The 20,455-nt window shown below is 40.9% G+C and overlaps 1 protein-coding gene across 1 annotated transcript; it reads right to left on the bottom strand.

Annotated features, from left to right (window-relative positions):
• Positions 1 to 2,780: 2,780 nt before the first annotated feature.
• Positions 2,781 to 14,401, bottom strand: LOC306786707 (zona pellucida sperm-binding protein 3-like; the record flags this gene model as incomplete). The annotated part of the gene is made up of 9 exons (XM_079281553.1): positions 2,781 to 2,839; positions 2,932 to 3,035; positions 3,431 to 3,516; positions 3,610 to 3,727; positions 3,807 to 3,984; positions 4,050 to 4,147; positions 4,231 to 4,346; positions 4,455 to 4,847; positions 14,357 to 14,401. 9 exons carry the CDS (start codon positions 14,399 to 14,401, stop codon positions 2,781 to 2,783), a joined length of 1,197 nt encoding a protein of 398 aa, XP_079137679.1.
• Positions 14,402 to 20,455: the final 6,054 nt, after the last annotated feature.

Consider the following 20,455-nt stretch of genomic DNA (forward strand, 5'->3'; position numbering starts at 1 on the left):
TTTACACTGAGGATGTAAAATGTCAGTTTCAAAAATGCAGACTGGAGGTGGAAACTTGACTACATCTAAATGCACATTAGTGAGGCCATTCTGGTTCAAAGTTATGCAGGTCTTGAGCTTTGATTTAGTTCAAACTATTACTCTTGTTTTAGGGGACACGTCTTAAATACCAGATACAGGAATTGTATGATTACAGCCATTCTTTTCTTGATGCATTGGGAAATGACAAGCCAGATGCAGAAAATGTTTTGCCATGTGCCAACAAACATAAAATAAAAACTGTAAATTAAAAGAAATGGCAACATTAAAATGTACACTGGAATATAAACAAGTGCACAACAAACGGGACTGTAAATGAGGGAAATGTTGAGTGTTTAAATAAACATAAGGATGTGCAGGGGAGTGACCAGTAGGAAATTGTCCTGGGGATGACAGACAGTGGGGGACGCGGGCTTTGTTAATGAGCCCGACTGACGATGGGAAGAAACTGTTCATGTGAGGTCTTGGTCCTGATTGACCGCAGCCTCCTGCCAGATGGAAGGGGCACGAACAGTTCATGTCCAGGGTGAGAGGGGTCTGCTACAATCTTTCTTGCTCACTTCAGGGTCCTTGAAACAAACAAGTCCTGGATGGACGGCAGATTGCAGCCAATCACCCTCTCAGCAGAGTGAATGATGCGCTGCAGCCTGTCCTTGGCAGTGGCTGCAGCATACCAGACACTGATGGAGGAGCAGAGGATGGACTCAATGATTGCTGTGTAGAAGTGCACCATCATTGACTTTGGCAGGTTGAATTTCTTCAGCGGCCTCAGGAAGTACATCCTCTGCTGAGCCTTCCTGGTGATGGATGGGTCGTACAGAGGCACAAGCCCCTGCTGAGCTGGGGGAGGGGGGATTGGTGGTCTGGCTGGTTGTCAGGCTGCACAGCTCCAAGCTGTGTGCAATAAACTCTGTGGCAGAGAATTTCCTTCAGAAGTCAAGGGGATTCTCGTCCTTATTTCCAGCAAAAGTCTACGTTAACGGGGAGACTAACTGGGTTAGTCTGGTGATTGTGTCATGGCCTACTTATCTCTAGATTAATCTAAAACCCCTCTGGGTCTGCTGGGATGACCCAACGGACCGGTTCCTGGCCTTTAGAGGTGTGTACCAAAAAACCCTTTTTTATTTAGCAGTTTGGCGAGCTCGCAGCACTTCTGATTAGGGGGACATTGGGATTGGGCCCAAGTTTCTAAAGCGTGACGGAGAATGACAGTGGCTTTCAGGTATCTTAAAAAATGTAACTAAAAAAGTAACTTTTAGACTATAGTAACTAAAAAAAGTAATTTTTTTACAAAGTAACTAAAAAAGTAACTTTTAGAATATAGTAACTCTTCAAAAATAAAGTAACTAAAAAAGTAACTTTTAGAATATAGTAACAAAAAAGTAACTTTTTTTACAAAGTAACTAAAAAAGTAACTTTTAGACTATAGTAACTAAAAAAGTAATTTTTTTACAAAGAAACTAAAAAGTAACTTTTTTTACAAAGTTACCAAAAAAGTAACTTTCTTTTACAAAGTAACTAAAAAAGTAACTTTTAGAATATAGTAACTAAAAAACAAACTTTTTAACAAAGTAACTAAAAAAGTAACTTTTTTTAACAAAGTAACTAAAAAGTAACTTTTTTACAAAGTAACTAAAAAGTAACTTTTTTACAAAGTAACTAAAAAAGTAACTTTTATAATATAGTAACTAAAAAGTAACTTTTTTTACAATAACTAACAAAGTAACTTTTTTTTACAAAGTAACTAAAAAAGTAACTTTTTTTCCATAGTAACTAAAAAGTAACTTTTTTTCCAAAGTAACTAAAAAAGTAACTTTTTTTCCAAAGTAACTAAAAAAGTAACTTTTTTTCCAAAGTAACTAAAAAAGTAACTTTTTTTACAAAGTAACTAAAAAAGTAACTTTTTTTCCAAAGTAACTAAAAAGTAACTTTTTTTCCAAAGTAACTAAAAAAGTAACTTTTTTTCCAAAGTAACTAAAAAAGTAACTAAAAAAGTAGTAGTAGTAGGTCCCCCTTGAACTCAGTCACCACTGTCTCATAAAAAATGACAGAAATGGCCTGTACAGTTTCAGGATTCGCTAAAAACACAATTTTTCTTGATTTGACCCACAATGCTAGAATTAAAATCCATCTCAATAGATACGAGTCAAATTTGACCCAAAACAGCCTCTGCGTACAAATATGTGTAGCACCTGTACAAAAGTACATTTCAAAATATTTTCATGTATATTTTGGGTCACTTTAGGAAAAGTCATCAAATTTCAGGCTAAAAGAATGACGTTTAGGCTATTTCTACTGCTGTCAAATGTCAAAGCGGGTCAAATTTGACCCCAGCCGTATGTAAGGCCAGGCTTCCATTTTTAACAATATGACAGTTGGCAAGCATATCTTGTTGCGAGAGCTTTCCAAAAAAAAAATAATTGTGTTTTAATTTAAAGGATCCCGCTTCAAACCAATCGCCATGATCCCGGACGCATCTCAAGAACCTTTGCAAACACCCGGGATCCACAGGGTGCATTAGAGTCTGTGATAAGGGACCCAGAAGTGCAAAAATGTTAACTCACAGGTTTTACTCTTGCAAAATACCCCCCCCCAAAACAAAAAAAAAAACACACTGCCGGTACATTGCCAAATACGTTACTGTTATCGTAAAGAACACACAGAACTTAAGATGGTTGAATTTTATTGTCACAATGCCAAGAAAGTTAATCATCATTGATGTATTGATTGTCGTTCTTGGGCTACTTGCTGTTGAAAACCAGCAAAGGGCCAAGTGTTACAGTTCCACCGGCCACGATTTCTGAAACACAAAAACAGTCATAAGAGGACATTTTGCACAGAAATACCAGTTTTGAACCATTTATGAAAACCTAGTTAGGATCTACAGCATACCTTCAGGGCTCTGAGGTCTCACATTTGTGTCATAGCCTGGAGTACTTTTGTAACAGATCCTGTCACAACAGCGACACACATCCCTGCCATCCTCATTCATCCATCTGATGAAAAATAGAAGATAGTAAAATTTTTAGGAATACATCTGTCTGAGTCAATATATTTGCAACAGACAATGTATTTGCTGTTTGTAGAATGAGTGGTGACACCCTAAAGCCTAAATATTAACACAACACTTTTCACAAGGCAGCATGGAAAACAGATGGAATTAAACATAACTACAGACACCTCAACAGGTCAGTCTTTGTTAAACTAAATATAAACGTAACACTGAATTATGAACTTTTCCTTTCCAGCACTTGTCTTCAAAGACTTTTTTCATTTTGCACTAATTTAAAAAAAATAGATGTCAATGATCCACGAGCAGCAGAGTTGAGTAAAAACTTTCCAAACCTGTACGAGGCTTTGTATAGTAAATTAATACACAAAATAAAATCACCTTGAATGTACATAATTGCAGGCCTTGTTGATGGGGCTGCTCATCCACATCTCAGAGGTTGCTTTCAGCTGGCAAGTGATGAATATCTAAACAAATATATAGATATCACAGAAATGTCAACATACAACATCGGAGCATTTCCAAACACGTTTAAAATCAGAGTTATGAACGTGGCTCACTGAGTTCCTCGAATCCTCGTAAAACAGGAAAACATCAAGCTGCAGTTGAAGCGAAGAAGCACTCGTTCTGGGTTGGAATAGTGCGTTTGATCCTTCCTCTTTTGCATCAGTGAGGCACCTGACAAATAAATGTTATCAATCAAGACAAACGCCAGTTTTTTTGTTTCATACTGCGAAGCTTACTGAGCTACTCTCACCCATGGTTTTCAATGAACTTGTATCTGGGAACGGACATTGCGTCAGGTGACAGAGTGACGACACAGCTGTCGATGAAGAGCCGTCTTTGTTCTGAGTCAGGACCAGTGTAAGATGCCTTGAGGTGTAGGAGTCCTCCAATGTAGAAGGTCCTGGAGAATGTCTCACTTGTCCAGTCATCTAAATGTAGACACACCTCACTGCATGCACACTTAACAACAAAAACAAAAGTTGTACACACGTACCAGTCATCAGCTTGAGAGAGAAAGCAGCGATTGAAACCTCTGCAGGAGTGGAGGGGGCCAGGTGCAGCTGCTGATCAATGCTGCTCACAAGGTGTGTCCTGTCACAGAGACGTTAAATAGTCAGCCACCATGAAGTCAAAAAACAGATTCTTAGTCCAAAAAAACCCCCCAAGTATCTCACCTTTTATAGTGACAGGAAACGGGAACTACAGCCTGCATCCTTCTTGTAATGCCATGATAACTGGCAGCTGGTGATACTATCAACTTGTTTGAGTAGATCACAGCATCATCAGATATCTAGAGACAAATATAAAGACATTTAAAATCAGGGAACATTCTGGAAAAAGTCAAAACATTTACTCAGCCACAGATATATCCATCATCATGTATCAATCAGCAACTTACAGTTAATTTGGAGCCACAGTCTTGCAGTCCAGCTTCAATGACATATTCAGAGTCACCGGCAGCAACAGCTCGGCACTGAGTTCTCTGTGAATGCTCTGGTTCTCCTAAATAAAGCTCCTCTAGATAAACAAGGCGTCCATTGTTAAACAGGTCAGCTTTTACCACAATGATCATGGACGCGTCGGTGCATTGTACACGGACGGTGGATCCATCATTGAATTGTGGCCTGCTGATGTCTTCTGCATCAATTGTGAATTTGGCAGATTTATATTCCCTTCCTTCAGCATCTATCATAGGTCCATCTTTCAAGGTCCGAACGGCATCTGCAACACCAAAAGCAAAAGATATCATCAGGGCCAGAGAGGCTGAGTGAACTGCGATCACCATTGTGCTCTTTTCTCAGTAGGACGACGCTGCAGAGCCTCCTGCTCAACACAATCACTAAGGCAAGTAGGCTAATGAGAATTTAAGAAATCCAAACTGTACTGTATCTTAAGTAAGGTTCAAACACTCAATCTTAAATACTTCCCAGTTCAGACCAATCAAATCACATGGAGACGACAGCTGGACGCAATTATTCATCAACTGATGGGGGAGAATTAAAGCTGCAGTCACCCTGAGATACAAGCCTGTGATTGGCCCACACTTAGCCAGTGGCACGCCTGGATATTGTTCATAGGGGTGTCCAGAGGGGGCCACTGTTAAGATAGTATTTTTACCTCATAACAAAGGGGAGGCCGAGCCAGCCATGTGGCCGGCTTCCTTGTGCCGTCGACACACTGCAATAATAACGCTACCAAAACTGGTTTACAATTATAAGGAATTTAATTCCACTGATGTAAGTACATTTACAGTAATACATTGGAGTATACACTCCCATGACATATTAAATCAATAAAACCCCATTTGCAAAAAACCTCGCTCAGCTCCTCCGGTGAAAACACGTCTGTCGTCCGGGAGCCATGGGACAGAGAGCGAGGAAAAAGTCTTTTAAATTGAAACCTCCCACATCTGTTTGACACACCTCCCCTTCCGTCTATCTCAATTGCTATTGGCTACCTTCCAGGAGTGTATTCTACTGTCTGCCCCTGTGTTTACTATCACATTCAATGACTGTCAGTTACGTTTTAATCCCATCTATAATAATCCTTCAAAATGAAAGTTTATACTTTTGCAACTTGGCAGAAGTTTCATGCTTCTGCATGTTTGTTTATCTTAATTATGCATCCTCGAAACCCTTATGATTATGACTAACTATGAATTATTAATTATGAATTATTAAACACTTTTATTATATCTACTAACTACAGTTTTTTACTCAAATTTCTTACAATTCCCCCCTAACTCACAGTTCACTGTGAGTTAGCTACTCAAATGTAGTTAGTTTTTCAAATGTCCCTGGAGACCTCCCCCCTACTCAATCCAGGGAGAGGCTTCCTATCTATCTAAACAGAGGCAAAGAATTCATGCACACAGATATCATTTCAAGTATTTCTGTTCAGTTCGTTTCAAGATAGAGTGCGTTGGAAGTCACTGCCTTCCACGTCTTGGGGCTGGCAGGATCAGGATACAGCCTGTAGGCTAGAGAACACATACTGAGAAGCCTTGACTGTTCTTTTACACGTGACAAAATTACATTTCTTAATCTTTACACCCTAAAATCCCTTTATAACCCAATTAAACAAAAAATTTAATCTCCAAATACTCATCCAAAACAATCCGTCTATTTTCCAAACTTCCAACATCTCACTGGATGTTTTAGAAGTCCATCTGGGCCTTTATCAGGTCCTTCAGGATCTCCGAGAGGATGGTCAGGAACCGCTCGTGAAGTCCCTCTGGTGGCCTCATCTAGACTGTGGCCATCAGAAGCTCCAATTCGTCCTCATCCTCGTCACATAACTGGTTGCCTGGACTGGTGTCTGGCTCATCGGTGAAACAATAAACCCCTGTAGAGGTCCACGGATGCACGGGAACCCCCATCCACAGACAACTAGGCGGTCTATGATGACAGCACACAGAATAATTACGATTGCCAAAAATGTATGTTTTCACTGGCTAAGCATACTTCCCAACCAGTCGGTGAATGGATTCGTGACACCAGAGTTGTCTGCTAGCTCTTGGCTGAGTGCTGTCAGTCCCTCCAGAGCCCTGGTCACCGATCCATCAGGAGCTGTGTTATTTGGAATGAAAGTACAGCACGCAGACCCAAACATCTGGCACACGCCACTTTTCTCTGCTAAATCATCTCTAATGCCATTCTGTTCTGCAAGGTCATTAAACTAGTCTTCGCCAGCTGTGCATGCAGTCCTGATATGGCGTCACTGGTGAAGTTTACTAAACGCTGTTGGTTATAGTAAATGTAGTTGATCCAATCGACATTTTTATTAATCATCACCCTCTGAGAGAAAACAGATTCTAAATCTGCTGCTATTTGATTTCTGGCTTGAAAGTCATTAGACACCCCCCTTGGCAGTCTTATGACATCTTATGTACACTTGGTCATCAAAGGCTCCCTTCGGGCCACCGGCATCTCTTTTGGATCTTCTGTTAGCATGTGGGCGTGGAGAGATGAGTTCTCCATAAGGTGCATCAGTGACAGGCAGGATATAGAATGACAATACAAGTTGCATCAACGCACATCTACTGGTCCAATCTTTAGGCAGGATTGGATGTATGGTTCTTCCTCCACACCCTTACCATAAATCAGCTCTAGGTGCTGTCTGTCTTAACACACTGTTATATAGATAGTCGCTAGCGTTGTGACTGTTGCTACAATTTGCAATAATTTGCAATACTACTACCTACATTGGGCCCCTTAGCTGTATCTGAGACTATACAATCAAATGGACCCTCTGTAACCTTGAACAGAGGTGGGGTATTATATTCTACCGGTGGGTAATGCCAGTGTAGCCTCTGACAAGTGTGTTGGAGGGGCAAAGTGTCATCAGTAAACAGAGTTAAAATACAACTAATTCAGGACTTAGGAGTCTGAATCTTGAAGGAACTGGTGTTGCTAGGGGTCTAGATCCTAAACACACAATACAATCTGTACTACTGGCTTGAAGCCGTATATTGTACCCACCATAAATTCCCATCTGCCATTCCGGTTTCCACCCCTTACCTCATTCTCTGCGTCAGTCGTATGTCGAACCTGGTCTTTTTACAGGCTTAACAATAATCCTAATGAGCCCTTGTGGGGCAGGACTATCAGTAGCCTTTCCCTGTATTACGTAAAGTCCTCAGTCAGTCAATTTAGGTAAGTCTTAAAGGATTACATCTACCCACCCCTTTTCTACACATGTGATAAGAAGCTGGGGCATTTAACATCTTTAGTCGGTCTTTAAGACCTGGGTTGGGGTCTTTTCCTAAACCCTCGCCACCTGTGTTCATCGTTGCCCATCCCCAATCTTCACAATCACAGTTATGATACGATAACAGCTTACCATACTTATTTGTGGCGGGCCCACACTCGTCAGTTATGATGCACAAGGTTTTGGACATCCACCCGTAGATGTGTTCATACCTGGGACCGGAAACGACTTCACAGAAGTCGAACTGGACCGTTGATGTTGTACCTTCTTTGAACGTAAGAGTGAGAGTTACATTTTCATAGGTGAGTGTCGTCGGAGAAGCCTCTCTACGTGGTCTGAGATCGGTTTGATTAGTTACTGAAGCTAAATTTCGAATCCTGATGTAGTCATGCATGTGTTCTGGTTCCTGTCTGTGGTTAATTTCACATACTACGAGGGAAACTACTGAAATCAGGACGAAAGTAATTACAGACTTCCATAACCTACTGAAGCTAGAGTCTCCCAATGGAAGTCCTCGCTTAAACTGTGGGGGAAACGTCATTGTCAGTACTGTCTAAACCCTCTTTTGAGGTGTCTTTAACTTCAAATTTTGCCTGTCAGATGTTCAATCCTGTCTCTGCGAGTGTCTCACTCGTTACCTTCGCTGCTGCACAGTGAGTGAGGTGGTGTCAAGTAGCTCCAGTTTTACCTTTCACCTTTACTGCATGTGAGGTTGCCAATACTACCTCCCATGGACCGGTCCACCTTGGTTCACTCCACCTGCGCTCATGGACTCTTATCCACACCAGACTGCCTGGTGACACATCAGCCTGCTTCCTTTCGTCAGCTGCTGCTTCTGCGTTTGTCACCTGAGAAAACAACACTCGGCTCATGTTAGTTAGAGCTCCCGTATATTTCTCAATTTCTAGAGTTAGCAAGTCTAGTTGTGGTTTATCATGACGTCATTAAATCTCAAAAATTGTGAGTCGCACCTTTACTGAAAACTATTCTAAATGTGGATCTACAAAAAATGTTTGACACCTTACCATATATGTTTGACACCTTACCATATCCCCCTTCACCTCGATATCTCTGCTGTAAGGGATCACATGGCAATCATCTATGTATCTTGGCTATACAGTGAACCCCCCCATGGTCCTGGTGACAGCATGGGCATCTGTTGATGTCTCACGGGAGGAGGTCCAGCTGGACCTGGTCGTAGGTACTGCTGATGTTGTGGTGGGAACGGAGCATGTTGTGGTGGTGCACTGATCGGTCCTCCTGCTCTTTTATGAGGGCAATCCCTCACTCAATGACCTTCTCTCCCACATACGTAGCACACTCCTTTACTTACAAGACCCCCACGCCCCCCTTTATCGTTACCTCTCCCTCTGTTGGATGCACCACTTCTGCATCGTGGTGGGGGCTGATTGTACACCACCGTGGGGGCTGGTACTGCTGGATTTTGTTGCTGCTGGGCTTCTGCTGCTATCATCTGTTTCTTGGCCTGAACTTTTCTATTTAATTCTCTGTCGACCTCTGCTACTTGCAGTTTCAGCAGTCGCCGCTGCATTCTCTCTATGTCTTCCTGTCCTTTTGTCTTCTCAGTTAGCTGTCGCTGGTTGTAGTGAGTTAGGTGTTTCCTCCACATGGCATCTTTTATGTTGCTCAAGCCTACTACTTCTCCCAGCGCTGTCCGTACCGGTGGAGGCAGGCCCATCTGCACAGTGTGTCGCCATACTACAGTGGTGGCTTCATTGCCGTCATGTCTCCCCCCTGTTGCCCTCTGCCACTCTTCTTCAGCTCTCCTCAGGTACTGATGGGTTTCTTCCTCTGGTTTTATCTTCAGTCCCGAAAGAGAGTTCGTTTTTGGTTTTTTGGCCCAGATTCTCCTACTTCCTTACTCTGCTTCTTTAATGTAAACATTATGCAGCCTAGGAGTATTCAAATGTGTGTATTAAATGTGCACGCTTGTCATCACATGAATCAAAGTCAACTCACCCTCTGTGCTGTATGGCGTGTGGCCGTTGACTCCAAAACTGGGATCCGCTGCTCCACTTCCCAGATCTGGACCCACTCAACCACGCACCTTGACTAAAACAAACACAGAACTGCCAAAAGTTCAGCAGTAAATGTTAGCATACGTCTGTAGTGTAAGAGAGGTCAACGATCTCTCAAATATGTTGCGCCGTCCGTGTCAAAATTGATTCTTAGGAACTATGTAAAATAGTAAGTGTACCAAAATTAGTCAATACTGGATATGTGAAGGAATCTCGAATCCAAAATTGAAGCTAGAATTCCGAAATCAAACTCAACATCTAAATCAGAATCACAATCACAATCCAGTTCCAAATCAGAATTCGAAAGGTTTAAAATTGGAAGTAAAATGAAATTAAAAAACAATGAATAATTAATCAATTAAATATTAAATTCAACTTTAAAAATCAATAACTGTGTTCAAAGATATTCAATCAGAAATACCAATGTAAGTCAAACTGTTGAACTGCACTTACACTCTGGTCTGCACAATAATGAGTCACAATTAAGTTCAAGAATTGAAGAAACACAACTGAAACCATTAATCTTTGTTAAAATGCTGAACTAAAACCAAAGTCAACGACTAAAGTTATAATGCTTAATTAAAACTACGGTCAGGATATAAGCTCACAGCTCTTAGACAATGAATCTCTGAAAAATTCAGATTCTAAACACTTCTTTACGGTTGCCTGCAGTTACTCCTTCTTCTGTTTAATTGTTTTTAAATCTCCTTTTCTTTTGCCTTATGTTTTGATGCCTCCAATGGTTTTATGTGAAGCACCTTGAAATGTGCTATACAAATAAACTTGCCTTGCCGTCTGCGCCGAACCGGAAGTTGTTCTGCGCCAAACCGGAAGTTGTCATGAAACCGGCTTTTTTGTAACAGATATGCTAACCGCAATGCTAACGACAAAAACGGAGCTTCTAATAAAGCGTACGCACACACAAGTATCACCAAAATCCCACACTTTAATTCCACTCATACGCCTTCTGTCTCCTCTCTCAATCCAGCCGTTATTTTATTTTATAAGCACTTATTTTACATACAGAGTACCGCAACGCCGGAGCTACACGTAGCTAGCGTTAGCTCCCCACAGCGCGGTCATGCAATGTTAATCATTTTAAACGTATTTCCACGCTGCTAAAACACAGACTAGTCACACGTATTATTGGACTTATTTAGTCATCATTTTAAACGTATTTCCACGCTGCTAAAACACAGACTAGTCACACGTATTATCGTTTTATTAACCCTTAAACCTCCGGTTAACGGGCTTTAGCTCCTCCGGACCTGAGTTCACTGTTACGTATATGAAACGCGAGTTATTCACTGCCAACGCCACAAACCACTCACCCAGTCTGTCTAGTTTCACCAAAAGCCCTTATTCTACGTCTTCCGAATCAACCACACGATCCACTAATTATCCATTCACAGCCAAAACAAGCGAGTGTGTCTTTCCTGAAGCCACAGCCTCAGAAGCTAACTCCCGCTAGCCTAGCTCTCTAAGCAGCTTATGCGACGAGACCCGACATTCGTGGACAAAGCCCACAAAGGATTGCACTCCTAAGCCCCTCAAAGCCACAACATCTCAGTTCGCCTCGCTACATAACTGCTTTAAACTAGCTATCTGCAGGCCTAACAATACTTATGTTGGGCCGAAGGAGACTCCCAGCATGAGCAAAGCAGTTTCGCCTGTACCACAGCTTGTTTGATTCCAATGTGGTGATTTACTTACACAGCGCTGTCCGTCTTTAATTAATTCTTAGGATCCGTATACTCTTGACTAATCCCTTAAGTTCATCATACTTCAGACAGCAAATCGTACTTACCTCAGTGGAACATGGCCTCCCTCGTGGAACGTACCCACCGGCAACGGAGCGTTAGCCGTTAGCAGCGCTTAGCCAAGCAGAGATTCCCCTAAGGTTCCTAGACGCTAACTCACAGATTTCATGAAACGGCTCTGCCTACCGATATTGTGGGCCCGGGATTGTCTGCTTGACTAACGCCGCCGTCAGCACACACAGCGAGGCCGGCAAGACTGTCCCATCTGGGGTGCCAAATTTGTTAAGATAGTATTTTTACCTCATAACAAAGGGGAGGCCGAGCCAGCCATGTGGCCGGCTTCCTTGTGCCGTCGACACACTGCAATAATAACGCTACCAAAACTGGTTTACAATTATAAGGAATTTAATTCCACTGATGTAAGTACATTTACAGTAATACATTGGAGTATACACTCCCATGACATATTAAATCAATAAAACCCCATTTGCAAAAAACCTCGCTCAGCTCCTCCGGTGAAAACACGTCTGTCGTCCGGGAGCCATGGGACAGAGAGCGAGGAAAAAGTCTTTTAAATTGAAACCTCCCACATCTGTTTGACACACCTCCCCTTCCGTCTATCTCAATTGCTATTGGCTACCTTCCAGGAGTGTATTCTACTGTCTGCCCCTGTGTTTACTATCACATTCAATGACTGTCAGTTACGTTTTAATCCCATCTATAATAATCCTTCAAAATGAAAGTTTATACTTTTGCAACTTGGCAGAAGTTTCATGCTTCTGCATGTTTGTTTATCTTAATTATGCATCCTCGAAACCCTTATGATTATGACTAACTATGAATTATTAATTATGAATTATTAAACACTTTTATTATATCTACTAACTACAGTTTTTTACTCAAATTTCTTACACCACTGAAGATATTGGGTTGGCACACCAAAACCAAAAGCTGTTAACTGACTTTCAGCAATTCTATTCTGCTGTTGTAGGAGGCTACATGGGCTCGTTGAGATCTAGTCAATACGAGAGCGAAGGAATCACATACCGATGTACTTTGGCTTCATATTTCAGTTAATGTTACGAATGATCTGATGTGTATCGACTAATACCAGTACAGTTACCATTTTGAGTTCAACAATCCAGTTTTAATGTGTTGCATATGTTCGGAAATATATTGTTCTTCAAATTGTCCTTTTCCTTAAAAAGTCAAATATATAGCTTTAATTTGGAGTACATTGATTGTAAGGAACAAAACATTTACCAGGAGCAAGCCTACTCAAGTTTAAAAACACCTCACAAAGGCCCACCTTATGAATAATTAACTCACGGGTCAACAACCCCCCCTTGGCAATGCCGCTGCACCCATCATTTTATAATATGCTGCCCAATTTAATTTTATTGTAAACTCATATCCGAGACATGTTTTTATTTACACCAGTTTTTGTTTTAAAGATTGTTGGTACTGTTGTGGAATATTTCTGTGAATTGTCGGGAGAAGAGTGTTAAAGTGTTAACAAATCAATGTCAAATGAAACAGAGTCTGGATGAACGATCAAAGTTGTAATAGTCAATTTATTTGCTTGCAAGCAAAGAGAACACAGTCTCACAGACACATCGCCGTCATCTGTGTGAGATGCTCTGACAACATAGTCAAATGCCTGGACCTTTATTCTCAGAGAAGGAAAACAGTCAAGGCAGATGTTTTCCTTTGAAGCACAGTGTCCTGTCTTTACGATACCCTGAAGGTAATTTATGGCCGGTTTACGAATCCCTTTGTTATCAGTTTGTCCCACAATATTTATGGAGACATCAGATGCTTCCTTTGATGTTACTGTGAATTGGTCAAAGAGTTAAGTCACAGTATTGCAGAGACGGAATAAACCTGTGAATCGTCACCCATCATAAATACCTGAAGAGGGTCATGCTTTGAAGACAAATAATGCACAGGAAAACAGATACCAAGATAACATAACAACAAGACCCCTGGATCCGAAATTTACGAGAATCATTTAGAAAACACAAGTTTTAGTGCCTGCTCTTCTAAAACTCACATTCCTTAACCCTAAAACAGTAGACTGACATATTTTCCCATCACATTCCACTCTTTGATTACATAGTAATCACACAATATGGTAAAAATATGTTATAAGGACATTTCAATTACAACAGAAGTATTACCCAACAATATGATTTGAAAAATACATCATGTGAGAGAACTGAAGAAAAACTGTTCTTGTGAGATAAAAGATCCCATGAATGTAGCAGGCAATATAATTCAATTAACACAAAGGTTAAAAATCAAAAACTGTCTTGAGTGCAACAGCCACCAGTTTGTATGGAGTTCACCCGAGCAACTGGTTTGTGTGAGCAGTTTTGCTTGTGTTGACACCGTGAGGTTTCCACAAAACTGTCAGAGACACTGTTATCCCGCCACTCTCTTTGTACGCTCAGACAGATTGAATTATACAGAAATAAAATGAAAACAAAACGAGCAATAATGTGAATTTAGTTATCATAAAAAGTTTTTCGTCCTTTGGAACCCTGACCGGTCTTCTTCTTGTGTTTGTTGGCATAAACACGTGTTGAGAGGGGCTCTTCCAGCCGTCTTTCTTGCGTGGCATCCACGTCGAGTTGTAGACATAACACAGAACACGCACGTGTCTGTCGGCTAACTGCCCGTCGTGATCCCGTCCGTGAATCACTGCATCTCCTCTGTTGATGGCACCATCGTCCGTCTCTCGTCCCTCGGTGGTGCCGGTTGGCTGACACTTGTTGTAGGTGTTCGCTCACCTGAAGCTTCTCCTCGGTCTGGAACCTTTTTGCAATGTGACGCATGAACCCAGGTAGCCCTCTCAGCTACTTTGACAGCCGTCTGAGTGACGAGGAGGACCTGGAATGGACTTCCTTCTGAAGTCTTTCACCACCTCGAAATCACCAGCTTATGGAGAGGTCCTTCAGCTGGTCTCTGGAGGGCAGCTGCTACCTGTTGTCTTATGTGAGATAGAGCAAACGACAATTGTGCACAATATGTTTACATTTTAAATGTTCGCATAAGGCGGTTGAAGGGAAATGGTGCTCTCGGTGCTTCCGTGCCCACATGGGGAGGAAAACCAAAGCTTTTGTCCAAGGCAGACCTGTGTCAGCACAACATTTAGCTAACTTGGTCTTAAGTGTTTCATTTAATGCTTAACATTTAACATCCCCCCTTTTGACACATGGTCTAACCCATGAGTCAACTCAGCGTAGTGAGAGAAATAATGTTTAGGCAAACAAGGGTTACCGTCAGATTTTAGAAAACTGTCTGTTTCCATAATGCGCCAAAATCATATCTGCAGCCAGTGTGAATAGTCACAGTGGTACCCTCTGCGAGTGTGCAGGCTTCCATGAGTACGATAAGCTCTGCTGTAACCTAAGTTAGCGTAACAATGGAAGAGACCACATAGCAATCTATCTAAGCTAAGCCATACATAATATTATAACAATTAAATATCATAAGTGAGAAATATTTCCGTAGACACACCGAACCTAAAACAAAAAAAATAAATCGCCTTCACAACATCAGCTTCAGCATTTCCTGTTGAAATGGGATCAAAAGCGTTAGTGGGAGTGTCGGTGAGGTCAGGTCTCTGTATGCAGACCTGTTGAAGAGAAACTACATAGTTAATCAGCCTTCCATCTGCTGGAGGAGGAAAAAGAGTGTTAGGATTAAGGGTAGTACATCGTTTCAAAGCAGTGTTAGGCAAATCTATTGTATTCATTTGCTCTAATCTGTAAAAAAAAACAGCATAAGGAAACATGTCGCAATATCACGTGCAACAGCATGCAGACAGAAGAGGTCCTGGTGCTGTGAGGTCTAACCTAGTCGAGTAACCAGGCCTTTGTCTTCCCCCATGTTCCTGAGTCTAAACTAATGTAACCGTCTCTCAGGTCAACGTATTGTATGAACAGTGTGTCAAGTTCAGATAGTCCAAGTGTAGCTGATAGTAATGCGTCCTCTATGTCATTAAAAACAGCAGTCAAGTAATCAGTCTGGGTCAGTTCGTCTTGCGCATAAAGATATTACCATGAATCATGGAAGAGAGGAGTACCTCTCTTTCTGACTAGTTTGGGATCCACTTTCTATACTATGACGTCATTCCTAAGAAGCTCATCATTCGTTTCTTAGTTTATAGTTTAGGCACAGTTTGAATTGCCTGTAATATTTTGGGAGGGAGGGTTTTTGTCCTCTGCTGTGATCACATGTCCCAGATATGAAACTTTATCGAGAGCAAATTGCAATTTGGACGGTTAGGCTTGAGCCAAAACCTAAATAGGACAACTGTAAGTCTAAATTATTCTAATTTACATGCTTCTTCTTTGGCCTGCAAATCATGATATCATCAACATATTGTAAAAAGGTTGAACCATTTGGTAAGTGTAAATCAACCAGATTGTTTCACAAGGCTTTTGTTAAATACACCAGGGCTTTTGGGTGGCAAAAGTCTTTCCCCTCTGGGGATTAATAAAGTTGTCCTAATCTAATCCTATCTTTCTGAATAACCCTGAGGACACCTGGGTCCAGGTAGAGACTCTTCCTTTATGAGAAAGCAAAATAAAAATTGACTGTCCTTGTGCACAGGTACAGGAAAAAAAATAAAAAATAAAAAAAATAAAATATGCATTGGCCAAGTCGACGACGAAATAAGTCTGGAGGGATGAGTGACATAATGGTGTGTGGGTTAGAAATTTGAGGTGCTCGCGGCTGCACCAAACCTGCTTACAAATGTTAGCCAAATCGTCACTCAATTGGTTCCCTCAGATCATGAATTTGCTTTACCGGTAAATTTTAGTGTGCACACTGGTGAATCATCACACTCCATTATTATACAGCCTTCAATAAAAACCTCAAAAACAGGTGTAATACTTTCAATAGCCTCTCATTTGAGACAGCTCAGTCATGTTGACAGATGTGTGTGTGTGTGTGTTTTATCAAACATAAGTTGAATGACTCTTTTTACTGATAAAATTGATTTGTGTAAGTCACCTTTGTTTCTGTACATTACCAGGATCCTCAATATTGCTGAAGTCAGTGAATTGAGTCTGACTTGCTGCCAGTCAGACATGTCCTTCACACCAGTCCTGGGCTTGTAACATGTGGAAACATGTGGAAACATGTGGAATCCTCCCCCTTTACAAACTCAGATTGTGTGGGACACAGAGAAACAGACAGCAGCAGTACTTTTTTGTCCAACAAACTCTTATTATACCATTATATCATTTCCACTTCTCTAAATCATACTTCCTCTAACCTTGCATCTCATTCACGTAACCCATGTGCTGTGCAGTGAAGTGAATCAGCCTGCATGTGACAGTCTAAACATTTTCTTTTTCTTTTTTTTTTCTTAACAGTTAACGTGACTTGCTGTGACTTTCTAAATCCTTCAATCTCATTCGAATACATATGTGGGTGTGAGTGGTGTTTGTCCAGTTCCTAATGTGTGTATTAAATGTACAAATTTGTCATCTAAAGAATCTAAAGTTAACTCACCCTCTGTGTTGTATTTGTGTGCGCGTCGTTGGTCCAGCTCTGGTCTCACTCCGGTCCCTGCATTCCTCTCTCTCTCTGCTCATATGCCTCTCTGTCTATTTTAAACAGTTATACCTATTTTTGTTTCCTCTTGGACATCAACTTATTTGTATCTGCTTCACCTCTTTCTCTGCTCCAAGCACGTTTTGAGTTAATCAAATTTTAATCGTAGGCTAAAACTGCCTCTTTCAGTGAATCCCAATTTTGTTCATTCTTCCAATTATTTGGCAGTCTGATTGTCCTTGTCCCACATTTATTTATTATCGGAGGTAAGACCTTGGCATCGGGCTGCTCAGACTCATTCCATGACTTTTATCATTCCCAAATGTTTCACTTTTATTTCTAAGTCTTTGACTCGGTCTTTCTTTGTACATTTAATCTGTTTCAATTTACCTTCTAAATCCCCTCTTAACATTTTGAGCTTAGCGGCGCTCAATGAGCCGTTTTCAGGAAAACCAAACTCCCTTGACCAGTATGTGAGGCATTCTAAACACCCGCTTCCATATTTCTGTCGCATCATATCAATTATTGGGCCCGAGGGCGCTGCGCTTTTACTATTTTTTCCACCCATCTTTCAGGCGTGGACACGTTAACGTTACCTTTACAGTACAGTCGTCACCATACAGCGTATGTTTATTCTCTCGAAGGAAAACTTTTTGCAAAAAACCTCGTTTGAAATTCACGTTATGTTGTGGAAAACCACGATTCTTATTTCAAACTTGTTTGAAACTCACGCTATGTTGGAAAATCACGAATACCTTATTTCAAACTATTTGAAACTCACGCTAAGTTGGAACATCACGATTCTTATTCTATCAGTATAGAATTCACGTAATTTTAACCACGGTCTTACAACAAACCAATTGTAGTCAAGCGATCTGTGTCTACTATCACCGTATAACACAATCCTGTCTTCTACGTAAAAGCGTGCAAATAGTGAGATGCCAGAAAATGAAAAAAAGGAGTTTAAATGAACCATATGTAAAACGAAACCACGAACGTCAAAAACAATTGTTACCCAAATAATAAAAAATAAAAAATGACTACTTGACCATTCATCTGTGTCTGTTAAATCATATGACCTTAGTATAATTTTACCATTACTTTTACAATTGGAATTTTAACTTTCTTACCCGTTTGTAGAAATTAATTCTTTTTCGTTGGATTCGCGTGCCGTCAATCAGAAACTCCCTCGGGTCTGCCGGCTCTCTCTCTCTCGGCTAATGAGGTATGAGACAGGAAACTTCAGTTTGTGGATTCCTGGAGAGGCCTTCTCCTCCGGTCAGTCCCTCTGGAGCTCTGATAGACAGACAGCGAACCCTGCTCGCAGCGCCAATTTGTTGTGGAATATTTCTGTGAATTGTCGGGAGAAGAGTGTTAAAGTGTTAACAAATCAATGTCAAATGAAACAGAGTCTGGATGAACGATCAAAGTTGTAATAGTCAATTTATTTGCTTGCAAGCAAAGAGAACACAGTCTCACAGACACATCGCCGTCATCTGTGTGAGATGCTCTGACAACATAGTCAAATGCCTGGACCTTTATTCTCAGAGAAGGAAAACAGTCAAGGCAGATGTTTTCCTTTGAAGCACAGTGTCCTGTCTTTACGATACCCTGAAGGTAATTTATGGCCGGTTTACGAATCCCTTTGTTATCAGTTTGTCCCACAATATTTATGGAGACATCAGATGCTTCCTTTGATGTTACTGTGAATTGGTCAAAGAGTTAAGTCACAGTATTGCAGAGACGGAATAAACCTGTGAATCGTCACCCATCATAAATACCTGAAGAGGGTCATGCTTTGAAGACAAATAATGCACAGGAAAACAGATACCAAGATAACATAACAACAAGACCCCTGGATCCGAAATTTACGAGAATCATTTAGAAAACACAAGTTTTAGTGCCTGCTCTTCTAAAACTCACATTCCTTAACCCTAAAACAGTAGACTGACATATTTTCCCATCACAGTACATGGCCACTTCACTTAATTTTCTGGATTTCCCAATGAATCGAAAATAATGCTAGAGGCTGTAATCGTACCTACCTCATCATTCAGGTTTTGATACATCTGGTATTTAACCAGAGTCTCCTAAAACAGGAGTACAATGGTTTGAACTAAATCAAAGCTCAGGACTTTCATAACTGAACCAGAATGGCCTCACTAATGTACGTGAAGTTTCCACCTCCATTCAGCACTTTTGAAACATCGTGTGACATTTTACATCCTCAGTATAAAGTTTCCATTAATATTCAGACAAAACACCTTTACAGTTCTGCAGTGAACCATATTTCTTGCAGTTTTGAGTCTCAGCTGTGCACGCTACATTTGAACCCTTCTGTGGATGCTTCCATCACAGTGATGAAACAAGTGTCAAACTAATTCCTAATTGAATAGATGGTGCGTCCACATTGGAAAGGTTTCGAGGTATACTGAAGCGGACAGCATGCAAACTAAATACGCTCTTTGATGTCGAAACTAGAGAAAGTTGGGGAGACACCAGCGAGCACAGAAAAACCGTTTAGGCTGACATTTTGCCTTCTCTGAAGTTCGGACAGTAGTATTTTAAAGTTGGGTTGTTTGACAAAATTCACACATTTATACAACACTCACATTTTGTACCAGGAGGAAACTACAACATTGAGGTGGCAAAACCACATTTAAACATTCAGAAAGCAGGCATATTCAGCTGGTTGCAAATCTATGAACCTCACTTGATGCCACTAAAGCTTACACACTGGTCCTGTCAACAATGTTTATTTCCTTTGAGCATTGCAGGAAAACTGTATGCATTTACAGCACAACAATTTAAAAAAAGTACGCAACTTAAAAATATAGATTTCATAGTTTATTGTATTTCGGAGTCATTTGCATCTGAAAGGGCATTTCCTGTTGCATTTGACATTTTAGTCACATCCACAGTAAACTGAGCAGTTGGGCTGACATTGCCGAGGTCTGCTGTGATGTTTCTGTCCAGCGCTGCACCCTCTGATTTCAAGCCGACGTCAGGGGATGTCTTTCCTAGAAGAGCAGAGTCTCCTACAGCATTTTCATCTGTAATTAGAGTGAGTTTTAATTGCCATGCCACAGTGCAGTTTAGAAAATAAGTGTTAAATCTTTCCATATTTTACCGTCAAGATCCGTTTCACTTTTGACATCATTCTTCTTCGAATCAAAAGTCTGAATCGTCTCCTCATCTGGTGTGGATCGAAAACCAAGACGCAGTCCCTTCTTCTGATCTGGGATAGAAATATAATTTTCATTAAGATCTTTCTTTACATTAGTCATTTAGCAGACGCTTTTATCCAAAGAGACTTACAA

Source organism: Melanostigma gelatinosum (assembly GCF_949748355.1).
Source record: "Melanostigma gelatinosum genome assembly, chromosome: 13".
NCBI classification, from domain to species: domain Eukaryota; kingdom Metazoa; phylum Chordata; class Actinopteri; order Perciformes; family Zoarcidae; genus Melanostigma; species Melanostigma gelatinosum.